General features: G+C 43.4%; 1 protein-coding gene across 2 annotated transcripts in view; it reads right to left on the bottom strand.

The window, feature by feature from the left end:
- The window catches only part of LOC138676981 (melanin-concentrating hormone receptor 1-like), a 61,567-nt gene that overhangs the window by 24,368 nt on the left and 16,526 nt on the right, over window positions 1-20,673 (bottom strand). For both annotated transcript variants that reach the window (XR_011320852.1, XM_069766716.1), the window contains exon 3: window positions 3,794-4,345. Coding sequence is in view for 1 of the 2 variants with exons in the window: in XM_069766716.1 (XP_069622817.1) it covers window positions 3,794-4,345 (552 nt within the window). In the remaining variant the exon portion in view is untranslated. The remainder of the gene's footprint in view (window positions 1-3,793; window positions 4,346-20,673) is intronic.

Genomic DNA, 20,673 nt, shown 5'->3' with positions numbered 1-20,673 from the left:
GCAATAACTAAATCACACTTGCAGCCAGTTGACATGGATTGAAGTTGACTCAACCTCTGTCCTGTGTCCTTGTGTGTACCACATTGAGCATGGAGAAAAGAAAGAAGACCAAAGAACTGTCTGAGGACTTGAGAAACCAAATTATGAGGAAGCAAGAGCAATCTCAAGACTACAAGTCCATCTCCAAAGACCTGAATGTTCCTGTGTCTAACGTGCGCAGTGTCATCAAGAAGTTTAAAGCCCATGGCACTGTGGCTAACCTCCCTAGATGTGGACAGAAAAGAAAAATTGACAAGAGATTTCAACGCAAGATTGTGTGGATGTTGGATAAAGAACCTCGACTAACATCCAAACAAGTTCAAGCTGCCCTGCAGTCCGAGGGTACAACAGTGTCAACCCATACTATCCGTCTGCGTCTGAATGAAAAGGGACTGTATGGTAGGAGACCCAGGAAGACCCCACTTCTTACCTCGAGACATAAAAAAACCAGGCTGGAGTTTGCCAAAACTTACCTGAAAAAGCCTAAAACGTTTTGAAGAATGTTCTCTGGTCAGATGAGACAAAAGTAGAGCTTTTTGGGCAAAGGCATCAACATAGAGTTTATAGGAGAAAAAAAGAGGCATTCAAAGAAAAGAACACGGTCCCTACAGTCAAACATGGCGAAGGTTCCCTGATGTTTTGGGGTTGCTTTGCTGCCTCTGGCACTGGACTGCTTGACCGTGTGCATGGCATTATGAAGTCTGAAGACTACCAATAAATTTTGCGGCATAATGTAGGGCCCAGTGTGAGAAAGCTGGGTCTCCCTCAGAGGTCATGGGTCTTCCAGCAGGACAATGACCCAAAACACACTTCAAAAAGCACTAGAAAATGGTTTGAGAGAAAGCACTGGAGACTTCTAAGGTGGCCAGCAATGAGTCCAGAGCTGAATCCCATAGAACACCTGTGGAGAGATCTAAAAATGGCAGTTTGGAGAAGGCACCCTTCAAATATCAGGGACCTGGAGCAGTTTGCCAAAGAAGAATGGTCTAAAATTCCAGCAGAGCATTGTAAGAAACTCATTGATGGTTACCGGAAGCGGTTGGTCGCAGTTATTTTGGCTAAAGGTTGTGTAACCACGTATTAGGCTGAGGGTGCCAATACTTTTGTCTGGCCCATTTTTGGAGTTACATATAGTTACATAGTTACATAGTTATTAAGGTTGAAGGAAGACTATATGTCCATCTAGTTCAACCCATAGCCAAACCTAACATGCCCTAACATGTTGATCCAGAGGAAGGCAAAAAAAACCCATGTGGCAAAGAGTAAGCTCCACATTGGGGAAAAAAATTCCTTCCCGACTCCACATACGGCAATCAGACTAGTTCCCTGGATCAACGCCCTATCAAGGAATCTAGTGTATATACCCTGTAACATTATACTTTTCCAGAAAGGTATCCAGTCCCCTCTTAAATTTAAGTAATGAATCACTCATTACAACATCATACGGCAGAGAGTTCCATAGTTGTGTGAAATGATCAATGTTTTGCTTTTTGCTTCATTCTCTTTTGTGTTTTTTCATTTAAGACAAATTAAATGAAGATTGCAATCACAAATTATTTGGTATTATTATCATTTTCAGGAAGAAACTGAGTATTATCTGACAGAATTGCAGGGGTGTCAATACTTTTGGCCACAACTGTATGGCATGTATGGTTGTCAAACTGGACTAGTTATGCAGGTTTGCAAAAACAGACATGCATAGTTAAATGTCTATGTTTTTAAAACATTTTTTTCTATTCTAGTTAACAAATTTCAACCCACTTGAATGTAATAAGATGTAATAAGATAGGTAGATTCACGATCAAAAAGTCAGTACCTGCAACAGGATACTATATTAGTGTGGTGTGTACGGATGTAAAATTTGACTGGTAAAACAAGAGTGCAAAAAAAATTGTTTGCGACATGCACACTTGGATTTTGTGGAATTTTCTGTTTTTAAAAACAATTATTCCTCTTCACAAAAGGGATTGCACAAGAAATGCAAAAACATAGTACAGTCGCTTGTGACAAATTAGCACACCATCTCTGGCTGATACCGATGTTTAGGTTTTTGTTTTTTTTCTTTTTGTTAAAAATATTGTGCTGTCTTACTGCTGCTATCTAGTGAATAAGAATGAAGGAAGAAAAAAAAGATGTAATTCAAATGCCAGCTGCACCGTATTACTGATCAAGTTACAATGAGTCAGTCACTTCTGTTGCTGGCACCTCTCCTAAGGGCTCCTTCTCACTTGCGAGAAATACGTGCGAGTCTCGCATGTTAAAACCAAGCCCTGGCGCCGGCACTCCGGAGCAGAGCGTGCGGCTGCATAGCAATACATGGAGCTACACGCTCCGCTCTAGAGTGCCGGCGCCAGGGCTTGGTTTTAACATGTGAGACTCGCACGTATTTCTCGCAAGTGAGAAGGAGCCCTAATTCTCTCTCTCCTCTCTCCCCTTTATCAATTGAATCACTTTATTATTAACAGAATAATAGTACTCTCTCTCTCTCTCTCTCTTTTTCACTGCTGCAGCTGTACAAAACTCTAGTGTCTGTAGTATTGTCCACTGTATTAAAGGTACCGTTACACTAAACGACTTACCAACAATCACGACCAGCGATACGACCTGGCCATGATCGTTGGTAAGTCGTTGTGTGGTCGCTGGGGAGCTGTCACACAGACAGCTCTCTCCAGCGACCAACGATCAGGGGAACGACTTCGGCATCGTTGAAACTGTCTTCAACGATGCCGAAGTCCCCGAGTAACCAGGGTAAACATCGGGTTACTAAGTGCAGGGCCGGCCGTAAAGCAGAGCACAGCGGTGACGTCACCGCTGTGCTCTGCTTTACGGCCGGCGCTGACAGTCAGTGCTGGGAAGCTGACGGCGGGGGACGTGACAGACATCGAAATGTGAGTATGTACTGTTTTTTTTTTAACTTTTACAATGGTAACCAGGGTAAATATCGGGTTACTAAGCGCGGCCCTGCGCTTAGTAACCCGATATTTACCCTGGTTACAAGTGAACACATCGCTGGATCGGCGTCACACACGCCGATCCAGCGATGACAGCGGGTGATCAGCAACCAAAAAAAGGTCCTGATCATTCCCAGCGACCAACGATCTCCCAGCAGGGGCCTGATCGTTGGTCACTGTCACACATAACAAGATCGTTAGCGGGATCGTTGCTACGTCACAAAAAGCGTGACGTTGCAACAATATCGTTAACGAAATCGTTATGTGTGAAGGTACCTTAAGGCTTTATCTTCCAATCTCTACTTCTGAGCTGTCCGCGTTGATGCTCACTCACTATCTTGTATCACCCTAACATGGCTGCTGCATTCTCTGCCTGAGCTTTTATACAAGCTATTATAGTCCCTCATGATTGGTTGTGTTATATGATGTGATAGCTGTAATGCACAGTTATGCCTGAAGCCATGCCAGCTGTCTATGTCTGATAGTCGTTTGCAAAGTGTAAAATTGTAGTGGTCATTTTGTAGTGGAGTTGCTCCAATCGAATTCGCCAGGACTTGAGAATTTCATAAAATTCATCTCAAAATCATTCACAAATTTCTAGTAGCCACCTCCCATAAGTGATGCTTGATTAGTTTTTTGCTGTGAGAAAGAGCTAATTTTTGTCCAGATTTGTATTTTATGAAAAATAGAAACGTCAGGAGAACTGACATCTCTTTAGGTAGTTTAGGCGTGTCATTATACTGTTGTGTAAAAGGCGAGTGCCATAAACTTATATCCATAGGAAAATTACTAAAAGTGCTCACCGTGCATGCGGGAGGCGTTCTCGGAAGCCCTCGGTGCAGCAGATAACCAGCAGAGGACTGACACAGCTATGAGCATAGCCCAGGCAAATAGCAGCTTGATTGAGGTAGAAAGTAGAGCTTGAGGGAGGTCCAGTGGAGAAGAGATTAACAAGCTGCACTGCGTGGAAGGGAGCCCAGCAGAACAGAAATGCAGCCACAATAGCCAGAGCCATCCGTGTAACCCTCCGACTACGCTGAGATGGTGCCCTTTGGACTCTTCTCATGACCCGAGAGAGGTGGTGAAGTGTGAGAGAGTATAATACTATTATGACTGACAAAGGCAGTAGAAATGTCAGGAGGCTATGCATCAGTGTGTACCAGTAAAGGGATGGCGGAGCACCAGGAAGATCGAAAACGCACAGGGCCACACCATCTCCCCATCTGACTCCAGAGTAAAGGAGAGCCGGAGTACTGAGGAGAAGGGAACACAGCCAAACACATCCGGTTACTATCCACGTACAACGCACACTCCGTCGTTGGCCCACGGTAGAAGAGTGCACCACAGCTACATATCTGCAAACAAGGGAGAGAAAGATTGGTACGTCATTGAAATGGATAGGAGTGCATATCAGAGGGTGGATCTGCTGAACAGCAGTGGCAGGATTTGCAGTATTATAAAAAACATGGAAGGACTCAATTACATCCCCTCCACCCCAAAACATTTAAAAATAGGGCGAAAATTGTGAAATCTCTATGTCGCCACATACAAGTTTTTACGCAACTAGATTGCGGACAGCCAAAATTCTTATTTGACCCAACAGTTTCTGAAAATAAGTCACAAATGATTCCATAACATTACATGTCTCCCCCAAGCCATACTTTCGCTCCAGATGCCCAGTGAATGCCATACACACACGTGCCCCATGAATACTAACCCTCATAGATTCCTGCAGGATGCCCCATAAACGCTCCTTGGCTTATACTTACCTTGTGTTCTCGCTAGAACTGGCTCACGTAGTATCAGTTAAACTGTAAATGGTCACGGATGTTTACCAAACTTTGTATTATATTTTATAGGAGAAATGTACTTCTTTCTCCACTTATAAGCCAGTTCTCTCACATTTTCTGATTGCATCATTCACTCTGAAAAATGAGCATTCCTAGGAACGCTCGTTTCCTGATTATCGGTGTGGCAATCATCTCACAAATGAGCAAAATGCTTGTTCATTAGATGAGATGATTTTTAAGCAGGCAGCGGTTCATCCTCTCTAGATGTGCCGCTGACAACATGTTGCTCTGAGCGCCAGGCTCGGACTGGCCTACAGGGTAACAGGGGAATCCCCCGGTGGGCCCCTGTGTAAATCTCGGCTCCCAACCCCACTGTATGGGAAGTACTTGGCATAATTCACTTGATTCACTCTGTACAGAAAAAAGCAGCATCTCATCATTCATTAACCCCTTAAGCCCCGAGGGTGGTTTGCACGTTAATGACCAGGCCAATTTTTACAATTCTGACCACTGTCCCTTTATGAGGTTATAACTCTGGAATGCTTCAACGGATCCTGGTGATTCTGTTTTCTCGAGACATATTGTTCTTCATGATAGTGTTAAAATTTCTTTTATATTACCGGCATTTATTTGTGAAAAAAAACATAAATGTGGCGAAAATTTTGAAAATTTCGCAGTTTTCCAACTTTTAATTTTTATGCCCTTAAATCACAGAGATATGTCACACAAAATACTTAATAAATAACATTTCCCACATGTCTACTTTACATCAGCACAATTTTGGAACCAAATTTTTTTTTTAAACAAAAGGGGAGAAGCCAGCGCTGCTTGTGGTCAGAACGCAATACATAAAGTGCAAATGCACATATTGATTTCTGACTGTATATCAAAATGAGACATTTAGCAAACAATTGATCAATTCTTTGAGCCACCCCACTACATCACGGCATTCTCATGGGGTAGTTCTACTCTACGATTTTTATATTCACTGTGCCATTACAGCCTCCTTAATATGTTGGGAGAAAGACCATGTTAGTCCCATTCTACTTTTTTTTGTTATATTCGCTGTGCCATTACGGCCTCCTAAATGTGTTAAAAGCGGGACAATATTGAATGCAAACCGTACCTGTAGCTTTTCTGAATCACTCCCATAGCGCCAGAAAGGGAGTGCGCAAATAACGGTCGACCAGGTCCCAGCATGATGTTCAGATCTGACCTCCACAATGCCTGACCAGCACCATAGATAAAGAGAGAGACAGGCCCAGGCACAGGTGCACTAATTAAAACAGAGCCTGGGGCAGGGCAGGGCTGCTGTAATTTTTTTTTTTGTTAGGGAGTTATAAGGGTTAAAAGTTGACCAGCAATTTCTCCTTTTTAAAAACACCATTTGTTTTAGGGACCACATCACATTTGAAGTCGTTTTGAGGGGTCTATATGATAGAAAATAACCAAGTGTGACACCATTCTAAAAACTGCACCCCTCAAAGTGCTCAAAACCACATTCAAGAAGTTTATTAACCCTTCTGGTGCTTCACAGGAATTTTTGGAATGTTTAAAAAAAAATGAACATTTAATTTTTCTTTTCACAAAATAATTTACTTCAGCTCCAATTTGTTTTATTTTACCAAGGGTAACAGGAGAAAATGGACCCCAAAAGTTGTTGTACAATTTGTCCTGAGTACGCTGACACTCCATATGTGGGGGTAAACCACTGTTTGGAAGCATGGCAGAGCTCGGAAGGGAAGGAGCGCCATTTGACTTTTCAATATAAAATTGGCTGGAATTGAGATGGGACGCCATGTTGCGTTTGGAGAGCCACTAATGTTCCTAAACATTAAAAAACCCCACAAGTGACACCATTTTGGAAAGTAGACCCCTAAGGAACTTATCTAGATGTGTGGTGAGCACTTTGACCCACCAAGTGCTTCACAGAAGTTTATCATGTAGAGCTGTAAAAATAAAAAATAATATTTTTTCACAAAAATGAACTTTTCGCCCCCAATTTTTTATTTTCCCAAGGTTACCAGAAAAAATTGTACCCAAAACGTTGTTGTGCAATTTGTCCTGAGTATGTTGATACCCCATATGTGGGGGTAAACCACTGTTTGGGTGCATGGCAGAGCTCGGAAGGGAAGGAGTGCCGTTTGGAATACAGAATGCAAAATTGGCTGGAATTGAGATGGGATGCCATGTTGCATTTGGAGAGCCCCTGATGTGCCTAAACATTGAAACCCCCCACAAGTGACACCATTTTGGAAAGTAGTCCCCCTAAGGATCTTATCTAGATGTGTTGTGAGAGTTTGAACCTCCAAGTGTTTCACTACAGTTTATGACGCAGAGCCGTGAAAATAAAAATTCTTTTTTTTTCCCACAAAAATTATTTTTTAGCCCCCAGTTTTGTATATTCCCAAGGGTAACAGGAGGAATTGGTCCCTAAAAGTTGTTTTCCAATTTATCCTGAGTACGCTGATACCCCATATATGGGGGGAACCACCGTTTTGGCGCATGGCAGAGCTCGGAAGGGAAGGAGCGCCATTTGGAATGCAGACTTAGATGGATTGGTCTGCAGGCGTCACATTGCATTTGCAGAGCCCCTGATGTACTTAAACAGTAGAAACCCCCCACAAGTGACCCCATATTGGAACCTACACCCCCCAAGGAACTTATCTAGATGTGTTGTGAGAACTTTGAACCCCCAAGTATTTCACTACAGTTTATAACGAATAGCCGTGAAAATAAAAAAAAAATTTCCTACAAAAATGGTTTTTTAGCCCCCCAAATTTGTATTTTCCCAAGGGTAAAAAGAGAAATTTGACCCCAGAAGTTGTTGTCCAATTTGTCCTGAGTACACTGATACCCCATATGTTGGGGTAAACCCCTGTTTGGGGACACGGGAGAGATCGGAAGGGAAGGAGCACTGTTTTACTTTTTCAATGCAGAATTGGCTGGAATTGAGATCGGACGCCATGTCGCGTTTGGAGAGCCCCTGATGTGCCTAAACAGTGGAAACCCCCCAATTATAACTGAAACCCTAACCCAAACACACCCCTAACCCAAATCCAACCACACGCCTAACCCCAACTCCAACACACCCCTAACCCTAATCCCAACCATAACCCTAACCACACCCCTAACCCTGACACAACCCTAACCCTAATCCCAACCGTAAATGTAATCCAAACCCTAGCCCTAATCCTAACCCTGATGGGAAAATGGAAATAAATACTTTTTTTAATTTTTGTTATTTTTCCCTAACTAAGGGGGTGATGAAGGGGGGTTTGATTTACTTTTATAGCGGGTTTTTTAGCGGATTTTTATGACTGGCAGCTGTCACACACTAAAAGATGCTTTTTATTGCAAAAAATATTTTTTTGCGTTACCACTTTTTGAGTGCTTTTATTTTTCCATATTTTGTTCCACAGAGTCATGTGAGGTCTTGTTTTTTGCGGGAAGAGTTGACGTTTTTATTGGTAACATTTTCCGGGACGTGACATTTTTGATCGCTTTTTATTCCGATTTTTATGAGGCAGTATGACAAAAAAAAACAGCTATTCATGAATTTCTTTTGGGATGGGGGGGCGTTTATACCGTTCCGCGTTTGGTAAAATGGATAAAGCAGTTTTATTCTTCGGGTCAGTACGATTACAGCGATATCTCATTTATATCATTTTTTTATGTTTTGGCGCTTTTTATACAATAAAAACTATTTTATAGAAAAAATAATTATTTTTGCATCGCTTTATTTTGAGGACTATAACTTTTTTATTTTTTTGCTGATGACGCTGTATGGTGGCTTGTTTTTTGCGGGACAAGATGACGTTTTCAGCGGTACCATGGTTATTTATATCCATCTTTTTGATCACTTGCTATTCCACTTTTTGTTTGGCGGTATGATAATAAAGCGTTTTTTGCCTCTTTTTTTTTTTTTTTTACTGTGTTCACTGAAGGGGTTAACTAGTGGAACAGTTTTATAGGTCGGGTCGTTACGGACACGGCGATACTAAATATGTGTACTTTTATTGTTTTTTAAAGATCCGATGAAAAATGTACGCAAGAACACAGTATAAAAAATACAAATTTTATTGAAGAAAAAAACACAAAAAACACAATACCATAAAAAAACAACAAAATACTAAACCTGGCAGGTGTCAAAGAGTGGGAGACCAAAAAACGGCGCAGGAACCCACCATACTAAATGAAGAGGCACTACACAAAAATCTAAGTAGACCAATACGGTGCACATGGTAGGTCTATAAATATGATAAACAGGAAAACAAAAAACTAATCATAAAGAACCTCCAAGAGCAGTTACCTATATCAAGTAAGTAGATACCTCCGGTGGGTGCCGCCGCCTGCCCCTACGCACGTTTCGACTCGGCGCTCCGGTCATGTGACCTGACCCGCGGGGTCTGGTCCGTGGCCGGACCGCTAATTCTGACGCGCTCTCCGATGTTTCTCTCTCCGTCGGGCAGGGCGACGTGCGCCGTCAAGATCTGCAGTTTATTTATGTGCAGTTCTCCTACAACATAATGTGTATTCTTTTTTACACAGGGCACTTTTTTATGGATGATTGTCATCCTAAGAGACACCTTTTAGTCCTTCTGATTGGTCACTTGTTACATTGGGTGTTACCCATTTCATTGTAGTTGTAATACTATATTTAAATTAGATGGGTGGACATCCGATCAGGATAAGCTATGTGGAGCCATACAACTCCATGATTGGTGCGTATAGATCTAGTATCCCTGTGTATCAAGTTCCGGCGGCTTCTTGGCCATAGAGAGAACCCGTTTCTTCATGTTTGTGTGTTATGTCCTTTTGGATTGGTTGTTTTAAACTATATAACCTTGGTCCCACTGGTGTGATGCCACCCCCAGAAGAAGGCGAATTGCCGAAACGTGCGTAGGGGCAGGCGGCGGCACCCACCGGAGGTATCTACTTACTTGATATAGGTAACTGCTCTTGGAGGTTCTTTATGATTAGTTTTTTGTTTTCCTGTTTATCATATTTATAGACCTACCATGTGCACCGTATTGGTCTACTTAGATTTTTGTGTAGTGCCTCTTCATTTAGTATGGTGGGTTCCTGCGCCGTTTTTTGGTCTCCCACTCTTTGACACCTGCCAGGTTTAGTATTTTGTTGTTTTTTATGGTATTGTGTTTTTTGTGTTTTTTTCTTCAATAAAATTTGTATTTTTTATACTGTGTTCTTGCGTACATGTTTCATCGGATCTTCATGTTTTTCTCTACTGAACAGTTATTGTGTCCATCTAATGGGTAAAATAGGGTTAGAATCTGGCTATTATCGTGGTTTAATTAGATTCACATTTGGTATGTGTATACCCCTATTTTTATTGACCCGATTCTTTCTGTTTTCATTAACTTTTTCTGTGTTTTTTCACAGTACTTGTTGCGGTCAAATGGACTATAAGGCCAGGGAATCTTCCTGGCGAACTAAGCTTGATAAGGTTTTTCGGAGTGGGTCTCCTAATGATGTGGGTGATCAGAGGAATGAGATCGAGCTACAAAATAATACTAAACGCTTATTGCAGAAGCGTATGAAAGTTTGGTGGAATAAAGCTTTTTTGGAGCACTATTTGGGTAAACAGATGATTCCACGTGGCCTCAGGGTCCAGGTATTCCCCTCTTTTCCTATTGAGGATGAGAATTTCATATCAAAATGGGAGGAGGTGTGTAACAACAGTTCATATAAATTTATGGAGTTGTTGATTTTGCGTAACCAGACAGTGATTGAGAATATTGAAAAAGAACTAGATTCTTCATATTCATTATTGAAGGAGTCCATATCCAGTGAGAAATTGCTTGCCTTTAATGAACAAATGGAATCTTCTACTGATGCCTGGGAGAAGCAGATTCAGGAAACACAGTCTAAAAAACTAACTAGAGATACGTTGGACTATACCCAGCAAAGAGTGTATAGGTGGAGGAAATCCACGAATAACAACAGACTAAATAGATCGGCATCAGTGTCGTCTGCATCCTCTGTTAGTGGTCAATCTGACGTTTCCCAGTTGTCTGGAATCGCTGCCAATACACGATTTAGTCGGAAAAAAACAACTCGCCACTGGGAAAATACACAAAAGGGCAATAAATCCAAACAGTCTAAGAATGAATCTGGCCATTTGAAGGTAATCAATTTGTCTGAACATATTTTTTTCTGATCTTGAGTTGAGTTTGCTGTCTAGAGGTCTAACCTTTTCTCCTAGCTCACGTTTTGACCTTTTTACAGTAATCAAGGACCTTCACATCTTTGGTCGAACTTTGATTTTTAAGAGGTGGTTCCACAATGAAGATTTACAACGGATGTTTCCAACTAAAGAAGAACAACAAGCTTTGCAGATTCTGGAAGATTTGTTGAAAGAACAGGAAGATGCGGATATGGGTAAGGTTCCGCATTGTTTGTACCAGAAATCACGCAAGTTCCCACCCTTGTCCACATGCCCCAATGTCGATTTGTTTGTTAAGTTGGTATCTGAGGAACTACGGAGTATTCCTAAAAATATCTATAGGGACAACTTAACTGTGAATGAGAGAAAGAGCTTAAATAGACTTAAAGACATCCATGATGTGGTGTATAAGCCTGCGGACAAGGGTGGGAACATAGTGGTTTGGCCGTGTAGGCTTTATGAGACAGAGGCCTACCGGCAATTGCGTGATAAACAATGCTACCAGAGGTTGTCCTTTAACCCTCTTGCATCATATGTGGAGGCGTTTCTTAAAATTCTTGATTCGGCCTGCGAGAGGCAAATAATTTCTAAACAACTACGAGATGCATTAATCGTGGCAGAGCCAAAAATTTCCACCATGTATCTACTGCCCAAGGTACACAAGGACTGCAAGGTACCCCCTGGTAGACCGATTATATCGGGCAATGGTAACTTTCTTGAAAAGGCATGTAAATATATAGATGCACAATTGAAATCTTTAGTCGAAAATTTGCCATCCTTTATTCGGGATACTGGAGATTTCCTTAGGAAGATCGACTCTATCAGTATTGATGAGGGGGCAGTCCTTGTCACGTGTGACATCGAGGCCTTGTATACAAGTATAAGACATCAAGATGGTCTTAAAGCGGTGGCATACTATTTGTCTATGACCATTTTTTTGGCGGAGGAAATTCAATTTATCTTGGAACTTTTGGAGTTTGCTTTGAAGCACAATTTTTTTTTTTTCGGTGGGTCCCTCTACCTACAGCTCCAGGGGACAGCCATGGGAGCGGCCTTTGCGCCCTCCTATGCTAATCTGTTCCTGGGGCTGTGGGAGAGGGACCTATTCCTGTCAGATCAGCACTCGTCAATGGATCGTGTCCTCTTTTGGGCACGGTACATTGACGATGTGTTTCTGATCTGGCAGGGAAGTCCGCAGGCACTTGTTCCTTTTTTTGAAGATCTTAATAATAATACCATCAATTTGCGTCTCACATACAAATTCCATATGGAAGCAATCGATTTTTTGGATGTAACGGTTAAGCGAGATGGCGATGGGTTCTTGCAGACAGACTTGTTTCGCAAGGAGACATCTGTCAATTCAGTTTTACACGCGCAATCTGCACATCCTCCACAGGTTATTAAATCTATACCTACTGGACAATTTCTAAGGATCCGCCGGCTATGTTCATCAGACGCCGATTTTGAGAAAAGAGCATTGGATTTGAAGGACGGTTCCGTGCAAGGGGCTATAGTAATAGACAGATTAAAATGGCCTATAATCGTGCCTGGAAACAAAATAGGCATGATCTCTTATATACATCAAACTCAGGGAAGGTCAATGATGATATGGAAAATAACAAGGTTAGGTTGATTACCGGATATCACTCACAATGGACTTTGATGCAAAAAATTGTTGCAAAATATTGGCCAATTTTGTTGGCGGATCAAAAACTACAGATATATTTGCCTCCGAAACCAAGCATTACTGCAAGAAGGGCCCGGAATTTTAAAGACAATCTTGTACGAAGCCACTATAATAAAAGTGATCAGTCTGTGCTCCCTTTTATACAGCCTCACAAGCCCAAATGGGGATGTTCCCCTTGTGGTAAGTGTGTGGCTTGCCCCAACATTGAATGTGCCACCACGTTCCACTCCTCCGATGGCAGCAAAGAATTCAAAATTACGCAAACAATTACATGTTCAACAAAGGCTATTGTTTATCTGGCCCGTTGTCCATGTAATAAAATTTATACAGGCCTAACCACTAGGGCATTAAAGGTTAGAACAAGAGAACATGTTTGCGATATTATTGCTGCCAAGGAGGAGAGGGATGTTGATCATTTACGTACTTTGCCCAGACACTTCAAAATGTTTCATCAATGTGATCCAACAGGCCTTCGGGTAATGGGAATAGATCGCATTGTATTGGGAGTTAGGGGAGGGGAAGTTAGTCGATCTTTAGCCCGCTTGGAAACGAGGTGGATCTGGACCCTGGGGTCAATGCATCCAAATGGACTTAATGAAGCCTGTTGTGAATTCTGTGGCAGAGCTCCCTCCTGTGGTCACAAGTGGTACTTCGGCTGATTCTCTCTGGGAGCTTCCGTTTGTGGAGGGAAGTGGTACTGCGGCTTCTGAGTTTCCTCCCTCAGGTGATCTGGTGAGGTCGTTAGGTGCTTCTCTACTTAACTCCACCTAATGCTTTGATCCATGCTTCCTGTCAATGTTCCAGTGTTGGACTTGTTTTTCCCTGGATCATTCCTGTGGCCTGCTGCTCTGCATAGCTAAGTTCTTCTTTGCTATTTGTTTGCTATTTTTTCTGTCCAGCTTGTCTAATTGTTTTGCTGGAAGCTCTGGGACGCAAAGGGTGTACCTCCGTGCCGTTAGTTCGGTACGGAGGGTCTTTTTGCCCCCTTTGCGTGGTTTTCTTTAGACCGCAAAGTTATCTTTCCTATCCTCGCTCTGTTAAGAAAGTCGGGCCTCACTTTGCTGAATCTATTTCATCCCTACGTTTGTCTTTTCATCTTAACTCACAGTCATTATATGTGGGGGGCTGCCTTTTCCTTTGGGGTATTTCTCTGAGGCAAGGTAGGCTTATTTTCCATCTTCAGACTAGTTAGTTTCTCAGGCTGTGCCGAGTTGCATAGGCAGAGTTAGGCGCAATCCATGGCTGCCTCTAGTGTTGTTTGGAGAGGATTAGGGATTGCGGTCTGCAGAGTTCCCACGTCTCAGAGCTCGTTCTATTATTTTGGGTTATTGTCAGCTCACTGTATGTGCTCTGACCGCTATGTCCATTGTGATACTGAATTGCCTATCACAACATTACAGGAAGCCAAAAGTGCTAATGATTCTCAATAGAGGGAAAAAAGAAGTTCTGAGACCATTTTTTTTTCTTTGCACTGTGTTTTGCCTTTTTTTTCCCCTAGACATTTGGGTGGTTCAGGACACAGGTGTAGCAATGGACATTAAAGGTCTGTCTTCATGTGTGGATCAGCTCACGGCAAGAGTTCAAAATATTCAAGATTTTGTGGTTCAGAATTCTTTGTTAGAACCGAGAATTCCTATTCCAGATTTGTTTTTTGGAGATAGAACTAAATTTCTGAGTTTCAAAAATAATTGTAAACTATTTCTGGCTTTGAAACCTCGCTCCTCTGGTGACCCAGTTCAACAGGTTAGGATCGTCATTTCTTTTTTGCGTGGCGACCCTCAGGACTGGGCATTTTCTCTTGCGTCAGGAGATCCTGCATTAAGTAATATCGATTCGTTTTTCTTGGCGCTTGGATTGCTGTACGATGAGCCTAATTCAGTGGATCAGGCAGAAAAAAATTTGCTGGCTCTTTGTCAGGCTCAGGATGAGATAGAGGTATATTGTCAGAAATTTAGAAAGTGGTCCGTTCTCACTCAATGGAATGAATCTGCGCTGGCAGCAATATTCAGAAAGGGTCTCTCTGAAGCCCTTAAGGATGTCATGGTGGGATTTCCTATGCCTGCTGGTTTGAATGAGTCTATGTCTTTGGCCATTCAGATCGGTCGACGCTTGCGTGAGCCTAAATCTGTGCACCATTTGGCGGTATTACCTGAGATTAAACCTAAGTCTATGCAGTGCGATCGGACTATGACCAGAGTTGAACGGCAAGAACACAGACGTCTGAATGGGCTGTGTTTCTACTGTGGTGATTCCACTGATGCTATCTCTGATTGTCCTAAGCGCACTAAGCGGTTCGCTAGGTCTGCCACCATTGGTACAGTACAGTCAAAATTTCTTCTGTCCGTTACCTTGATCTGCTCTTTGTCATCGTATTCTGTCATGGCGTTTGTGGATTCAGGCGCTGCCCTGAATTTGGTGGACTTGGAATATGCTAAGCGTTGTGGGTTTTTCTTGGAGCCCTTGCAGTGTCCTATTCCATTGAGAGGAATTGATGCTACGCCTTTGGCCAAGAATAAGCCTCAATACTGGACCCAGCTGACCATGTGCATGGCTCCTGCACATCAGGAGGTTATTCGCTTTCTGGTGTTGCATAATCTGCATGATGTGGTCGTGTTGGGGTTGCCATGGCTACAAGCCCATAATCCAGTATTGGATTGGAAATCCATGTCGGTGTCCAGCTGGGGTTGTCGGGGGGTACATGGTGATGTTCCATTTCTGTCAATTTCGTCATCCGCCCCTTCTGAGGTTCCAGAGTTCTTGTCTGATTACCGGGATGTATTTGATGAGCCCAAGTCCGATGCCCTACCACCGCATAGGGATTGTGATTGTGCTATCAATTTGATTCCTGGTAGTAAATTCCCAAAAGGTCGACTGTTTAATTTATCCGTGCCTGAACACACCACTATGCGCAGTTATGTGAAGGAATCCCTGGAGAAGGGGCATATTCGCCCGTCATCATCGCCATTAGGAGCAGGGTTCTTTTTTGTAGCCAAGAAGGATGGTTCGCTGAGACCTTGTATAGATTACCGCCTTCTTAATAAGATCACTGTTAAATTTCAGTACCCCTTGCCACTGTTATCTGATTTGTTTGCTCGGATTAAGGGGACTAGTTGGTTCACCAAGATAGATCTTCGTGGTGCGTATAATCTGGTGCGAATCAGGCGAGGCGATGAATGGAAAACTGCATTTAATACGCCCGAGGGTCATTTTGAGTATCTAGTGATGCCATTCGGACTTGCCAATGCTCCATCAGTGTTTCAGTCCTTTATGCATGACATCTTCCGAGAGTACCTGGATAAATTCCTGATTGTGTACTTGGATGACATTTTGATCTTCTCGGATGATTGGGAGTCTCATGTGAAGCAGGTCAGAACGGTTTTTCAGGTCCTGCGTGCTAATTCTTTGTTTGTGAAGGGATCAAAGTGTCTCTTTGGTGTGCAGAAGGTTTCATTTTTGGGGTTCATCTTTTCCCCTTCTACTATCGAGATGGATCCTGTTAAGGTCCAAGCCATCCATGATTGGACTCAGCCGACATCTCTAAAAAGTCTGCAAAAGTTCCTGGGCTTTGCTAATTTTTATCGTCGCTTCATCTGCAATTTTTCTAGTATTGCCAAACCATTGACCGATTTGACCAAGAAGGGTGCTGATTTGGTCAATTGGTCTTCTGCTGCTGTGGAAGCCTTTCAAGAGTTGAAGCGTCGTTTTTCTTCTGCCCCTGTGTTGTGTCAACCAGATGTTTCTCTTCCGTTCCAGGTCGAGGTTGATGCTTCTGAGATTGGAGCAGGGGCTGTTTTGTCGCAGAGAGGTTCTGATTGCTCAGTGATGAAACCATGCGCTTTTTTTTCCAGGAAGTTTTCGCCTGCTGAGCGAAATTATGATGTGGGCAACCGAGAGTTGCTGGCCATGAAGTGGGCATTCGAGGAGTGGCGTCATTGGCTTGAAGGAGCTAAGCATCGCGTGGTGGTATTGACTGATCATAAGAACTTGACTTATCTCGAGTCTGCTAAGCGTTTGAATCCTAGACAGGCTCAGTGGTCGCTGTTTTTTGCCCGTTTTGACTTTGTGATTTCGTACCTTCCGGGCTCTAAAAATGTGAAGGCGGATGCTCTGTCTAGGAGTTTTGTGCCCGACTCTCCGGGTTTATCTGTTATGAAAGGCAATTCAGTATCACAATGGACATGGAGGTCAGAGCACATACAGTGATCTGACAATAACCCAAAATAATAGAACGAGCTCTGAGACGTGGGAACTCTGCAGACCGCAATCCCTGATCCTCTCCAAACACAACTAGAGGCAGCCGTGGATTGCGCCTAACGCTACCTATGCAACTCGGCACAGCCTGAGAAACTAACTAGCCTGAAGATAGAAAAAATAAGCCTACCTTGCCTCAGAGAAATACCCCAAAGGAAAAGGCAGCCCCCCACATATAATGACTGTGAGTAAGATGAAAAGACAAACGTAGGGATGAAATAGATTCAGCAAAGTGAGGCCCGATATTCTAGACAGAACGAGGATAGGAAAGATAACTTTGCGGTCTACACAAAACCCTAAAGAAAACCACGCAAAGGGGCAAAAAGACCCTCCGTACCGAACTAACGGCACGGAGGTACACCCTTTGCGTCCCAGAGCTTCCAGCAAAACAAATAGACAAGCTGGACAGAAAAAATAGCAACAAATAGCAAAGAAGCACTTAGCTATGCAGAGCAGCAGGCCACAGGAATGATCCAGAGAAACACAAGTCCAACACTGGAACATTGACAGGAAGCATGAATCAAAGCATTAGGTGGGGTTAAGTAGAGAAGCACCTAACGACCTCACCAGATCACCTGAGGGAGGAAACTCAGAAGCAGCAGTACCAGTTTCCTCCACAAACGGAAGCTCCCAGAGAGAATCAGCCGAAGTACCACTTGTGACCACAGGAGGGAGCTCTGCCACAGAATTCACAACATTATCTGAGCCGGCGGGTATCCTCAAGGAAGGAGTAATTGTGTCTGCCATCTCCCCTGATTTGCGGCGGGTGCTGCAAAAATTTCAGGCTAATAAACCTGATCGTTGTCCAGCGGAGAAACTGTTTGTCCCTGATAGGTGGACGAATAAAGTTATCTCTGAGGTTCATTGTTCGGTGTTGCCTGGTCATCCTGGAATCTTTGGTACCAGAGAGTTAGTGGCTAGATCCTTTTGGTGGCCATCTCTGTCGCGGGATGTGCGTACTTTTGTGCAGTCCTGTGGGATTTGTGCTCGGGCTAAGCCCTGCTGTTCTCGTGCCAGTGGGTTGCTTTTGCCCTTGCCGGTCCCGAAGAGGCCTTGGACACATATCTCTATGGATTTTATTTCAGATCTTCCCGTTTCTTAAAAGATGTCAGTCATTTGGGTGGTCTGTGATCGCTTTTCTAAGATGGTCCATCTGGTACCCTTGTCCAAGTTGCCTTCCTCCTCTGATTTGGTGCCATTGTTCTTCCAGCATGTGGTTCGTTTGCATGGCATTCCAGAGAATATCGTTTCTGACAGAGTTTCCAGTTTGTTTCGAGGTTTTGGCGAGCCTTTTGTGGTAGGATGGGCATTGACTTGTCTTTTTCCTCGGCTTTCCATCCTCAGACTAATGGCCAGACCGAACGAACCAATCAGACCTTGGAAACCTATCTGAGATGCTTTGTTTCTGCCGATCAGGATGACTGGGTGTCCTTTTTGCCTTTGGCTGAGTTCGCCCTTAATAATCGGGCCAGCTCGGCTACCTTGGTTTCGCCATTTTTCTGCAATTCTGGGTTCCATCCTCGTTTCTCTTCAGGACAGGTTGAGTCTTCGGACTGTCCTGGTGTGGATACTGTGGTGGACAGGTTGCAGCAGATTTGGACTCATGTAGTGGACAATTTGACCTTGTCCCAGGAGAAGGCTCAACGTTTCGCTAATCGCAGACGCCGTGTGGGTCCCCGACTTCGTGTTGGGGATCTGGTTTGGTTATCTTCTCGTCATATTCCTATGAAGGTTTCCTCTCCTAAGTTTAAACCTCGTTTCATTGGTCCGTATAGGATTTCTGAGGTTCTTAATCCTGTGTCTTTTCGTCTGACCCTCCCAGATTCTTTTTCCATACATAACGTATTCCATAGGTCATTGTTGCGGGGATACGTGGCACCTATGGTTCCATCTGTTGACCCTCCTGCCCCGGTTTTGGTGGAGGGGGAATTGGAGTATATTGTGGAGAAGATTTTGGGATTCTCGTGTTTCAAGACGGAAACTCCAGTATCTGGTTAAATGGAAGGGTTATGCTCAGGAAGATAATTCCTGGGTTTTTGCCTCTGATGTCCATGCTCCCGATCTTGTTCGTGCCTTACATGTGGCTCATCCTGGTCGGCCTGGGGGCTCTGGTGAGGGTTCGGTGACCCCTCCTCAAGGGGGGGGTACTGTTGTGAATTCTGTGGCAGAGCTCCCTCCTGTGGTCACAAGTGGTACTTCGGCTGATTCTCTCTGGGAGCTTCCGTTTGTGGAGGGAAGTGGTACTGCGGCTTCTGAGTTTCCTCCCTCAGGTGATCTGGTGAGGTCGTTAGGTGCTTCTCTACTTAACTCCACCTAATGCTTTGATCCATGCTTCCTGTCAATGTTCCAGTGTTGGACTTGTTTTTCCCTGGATCATTCCTGTGGCCTGCTGCTCTGCATAGCTAAGTTCTTCTTTGCTATTTGTTTGCTATTTTTTCTGTCCAGCTTGTCTAATTGTTTTGCTGGAAGCTCTGGGACGCAAAGGGTGTACCTCCGTGCCGTTAGTTCGGTACGGAGGGTCTTTTTGCCCCCTTTGCGTGGTTTTCTTTAGGGTTTTGTGTAGACCGCAAAGTTATCTTTCCTATCCTCGCTCTGTTAAGAAAGTCGGGCCTCACTTTGCTGAATCTATTTCATCCCTACGTTTGTCTTTTCATCTTAAAGGGAACCTGTCACCTGAATTTGGCGGGACTGGTTTTGGGTCATATGGGCGGAGTTTTTGGGTGTTTGATTCACCCTTTCCTTACCCGCTGGCTGCATGCTGGCTGCAATATTGGATTGAAGTTCATTCTCTGTCCTCCGTAGTACATGCCTGCACAAGGCAAGATTTCTTTGCGCAGGCGTGTACTATGGAGGACAGAGAATGAACTTCAATCCAATATTGCAGCCAGCATGCAGCCAGCGGGTAAAGAAAGGGTGAATCAAACACCCGAAAACTCCGCCCATATGACCCAAAACCAGTCCCGCCAAATTCAGGTGACAGAGTCCCTTTAACTCACAGTCATTATATGTGGGGGGCTGCCTTTTCCTTTGGGGTATTTCTCTGAGGCAAGGTAGGCTTATTTTCCATCTTCAGGCTAGTTAGTTTCTCAGGCTGTGCCGAGTTGCATAGGCAGAGTTAGGCGCAATCCACGGCTGCCTCTAGTGTTGTTTGGAGAGGATTAGGGATTGCGGTCTGCAGAGTTCCCACGTCTCAGAGCTCGTTCTATTATTTTGGGTTATTGTCAGCTCACTGTATGTGCTCTGACCGCTGTGTCCATTGTGATACTGAATTGCCTATCACAACAGAAGCCCTTAGCTTTGTTCCGTTTCTCTGATCATTCCACATCATTTTTAATCATACCTGTAAGTTTTTTTATTCATTTTGTTTTTATATTTTTCTTTTTTAGAGCCAATATATTTAAGGTGTATACATCTCTCATCTGGATGTCGGGTCCTTGCGGTTCACTGCTGCCATTCCCATGTGTTGCCTTGGAGATATCTGTTCTTCTGCATGGATGAAGACTTTCTTTGAAAGAATTTGTAGCATTATTGCTTTTGGACTTTTAGGGTTGTTAGGGTTGTTGTGTATGTATAAGTTGTGTATTTTCTTTATTATATATATAATTTTTGTATTGATAGATATTGTATGATGATAATTGTAGACAATGGCTGCTTTTTTCAGCTCATTCTCACATATCGTAAGTGCACATTTTGTATTGTGTATTTTATTGCATAATTCTTCTGGTTTTTATCATTAGTGTCTATGGCACTGCACTTTTCACATATATT

This window comes from Ranitomeya imitator, chromosome 4 (genome assembly GCF_032444005.1).
Source record: "Ranitomeya imitator isolate aRanImi1 chromosome 4, aRanImi1.pri, whole genome shotgun sequence".
Taxonomy (NCBI): Eukaryota; Metazoa; Chordata; class Amphibia; order Anura; family Dendrobatidae; genus Ranitomeya; species Ranitomeya imitator.
The sequence above is the reverse complement of the archived record's forward strand: the minus strand, read 5'-3'. Positions and strand labels throughout refer to the sequence as shown.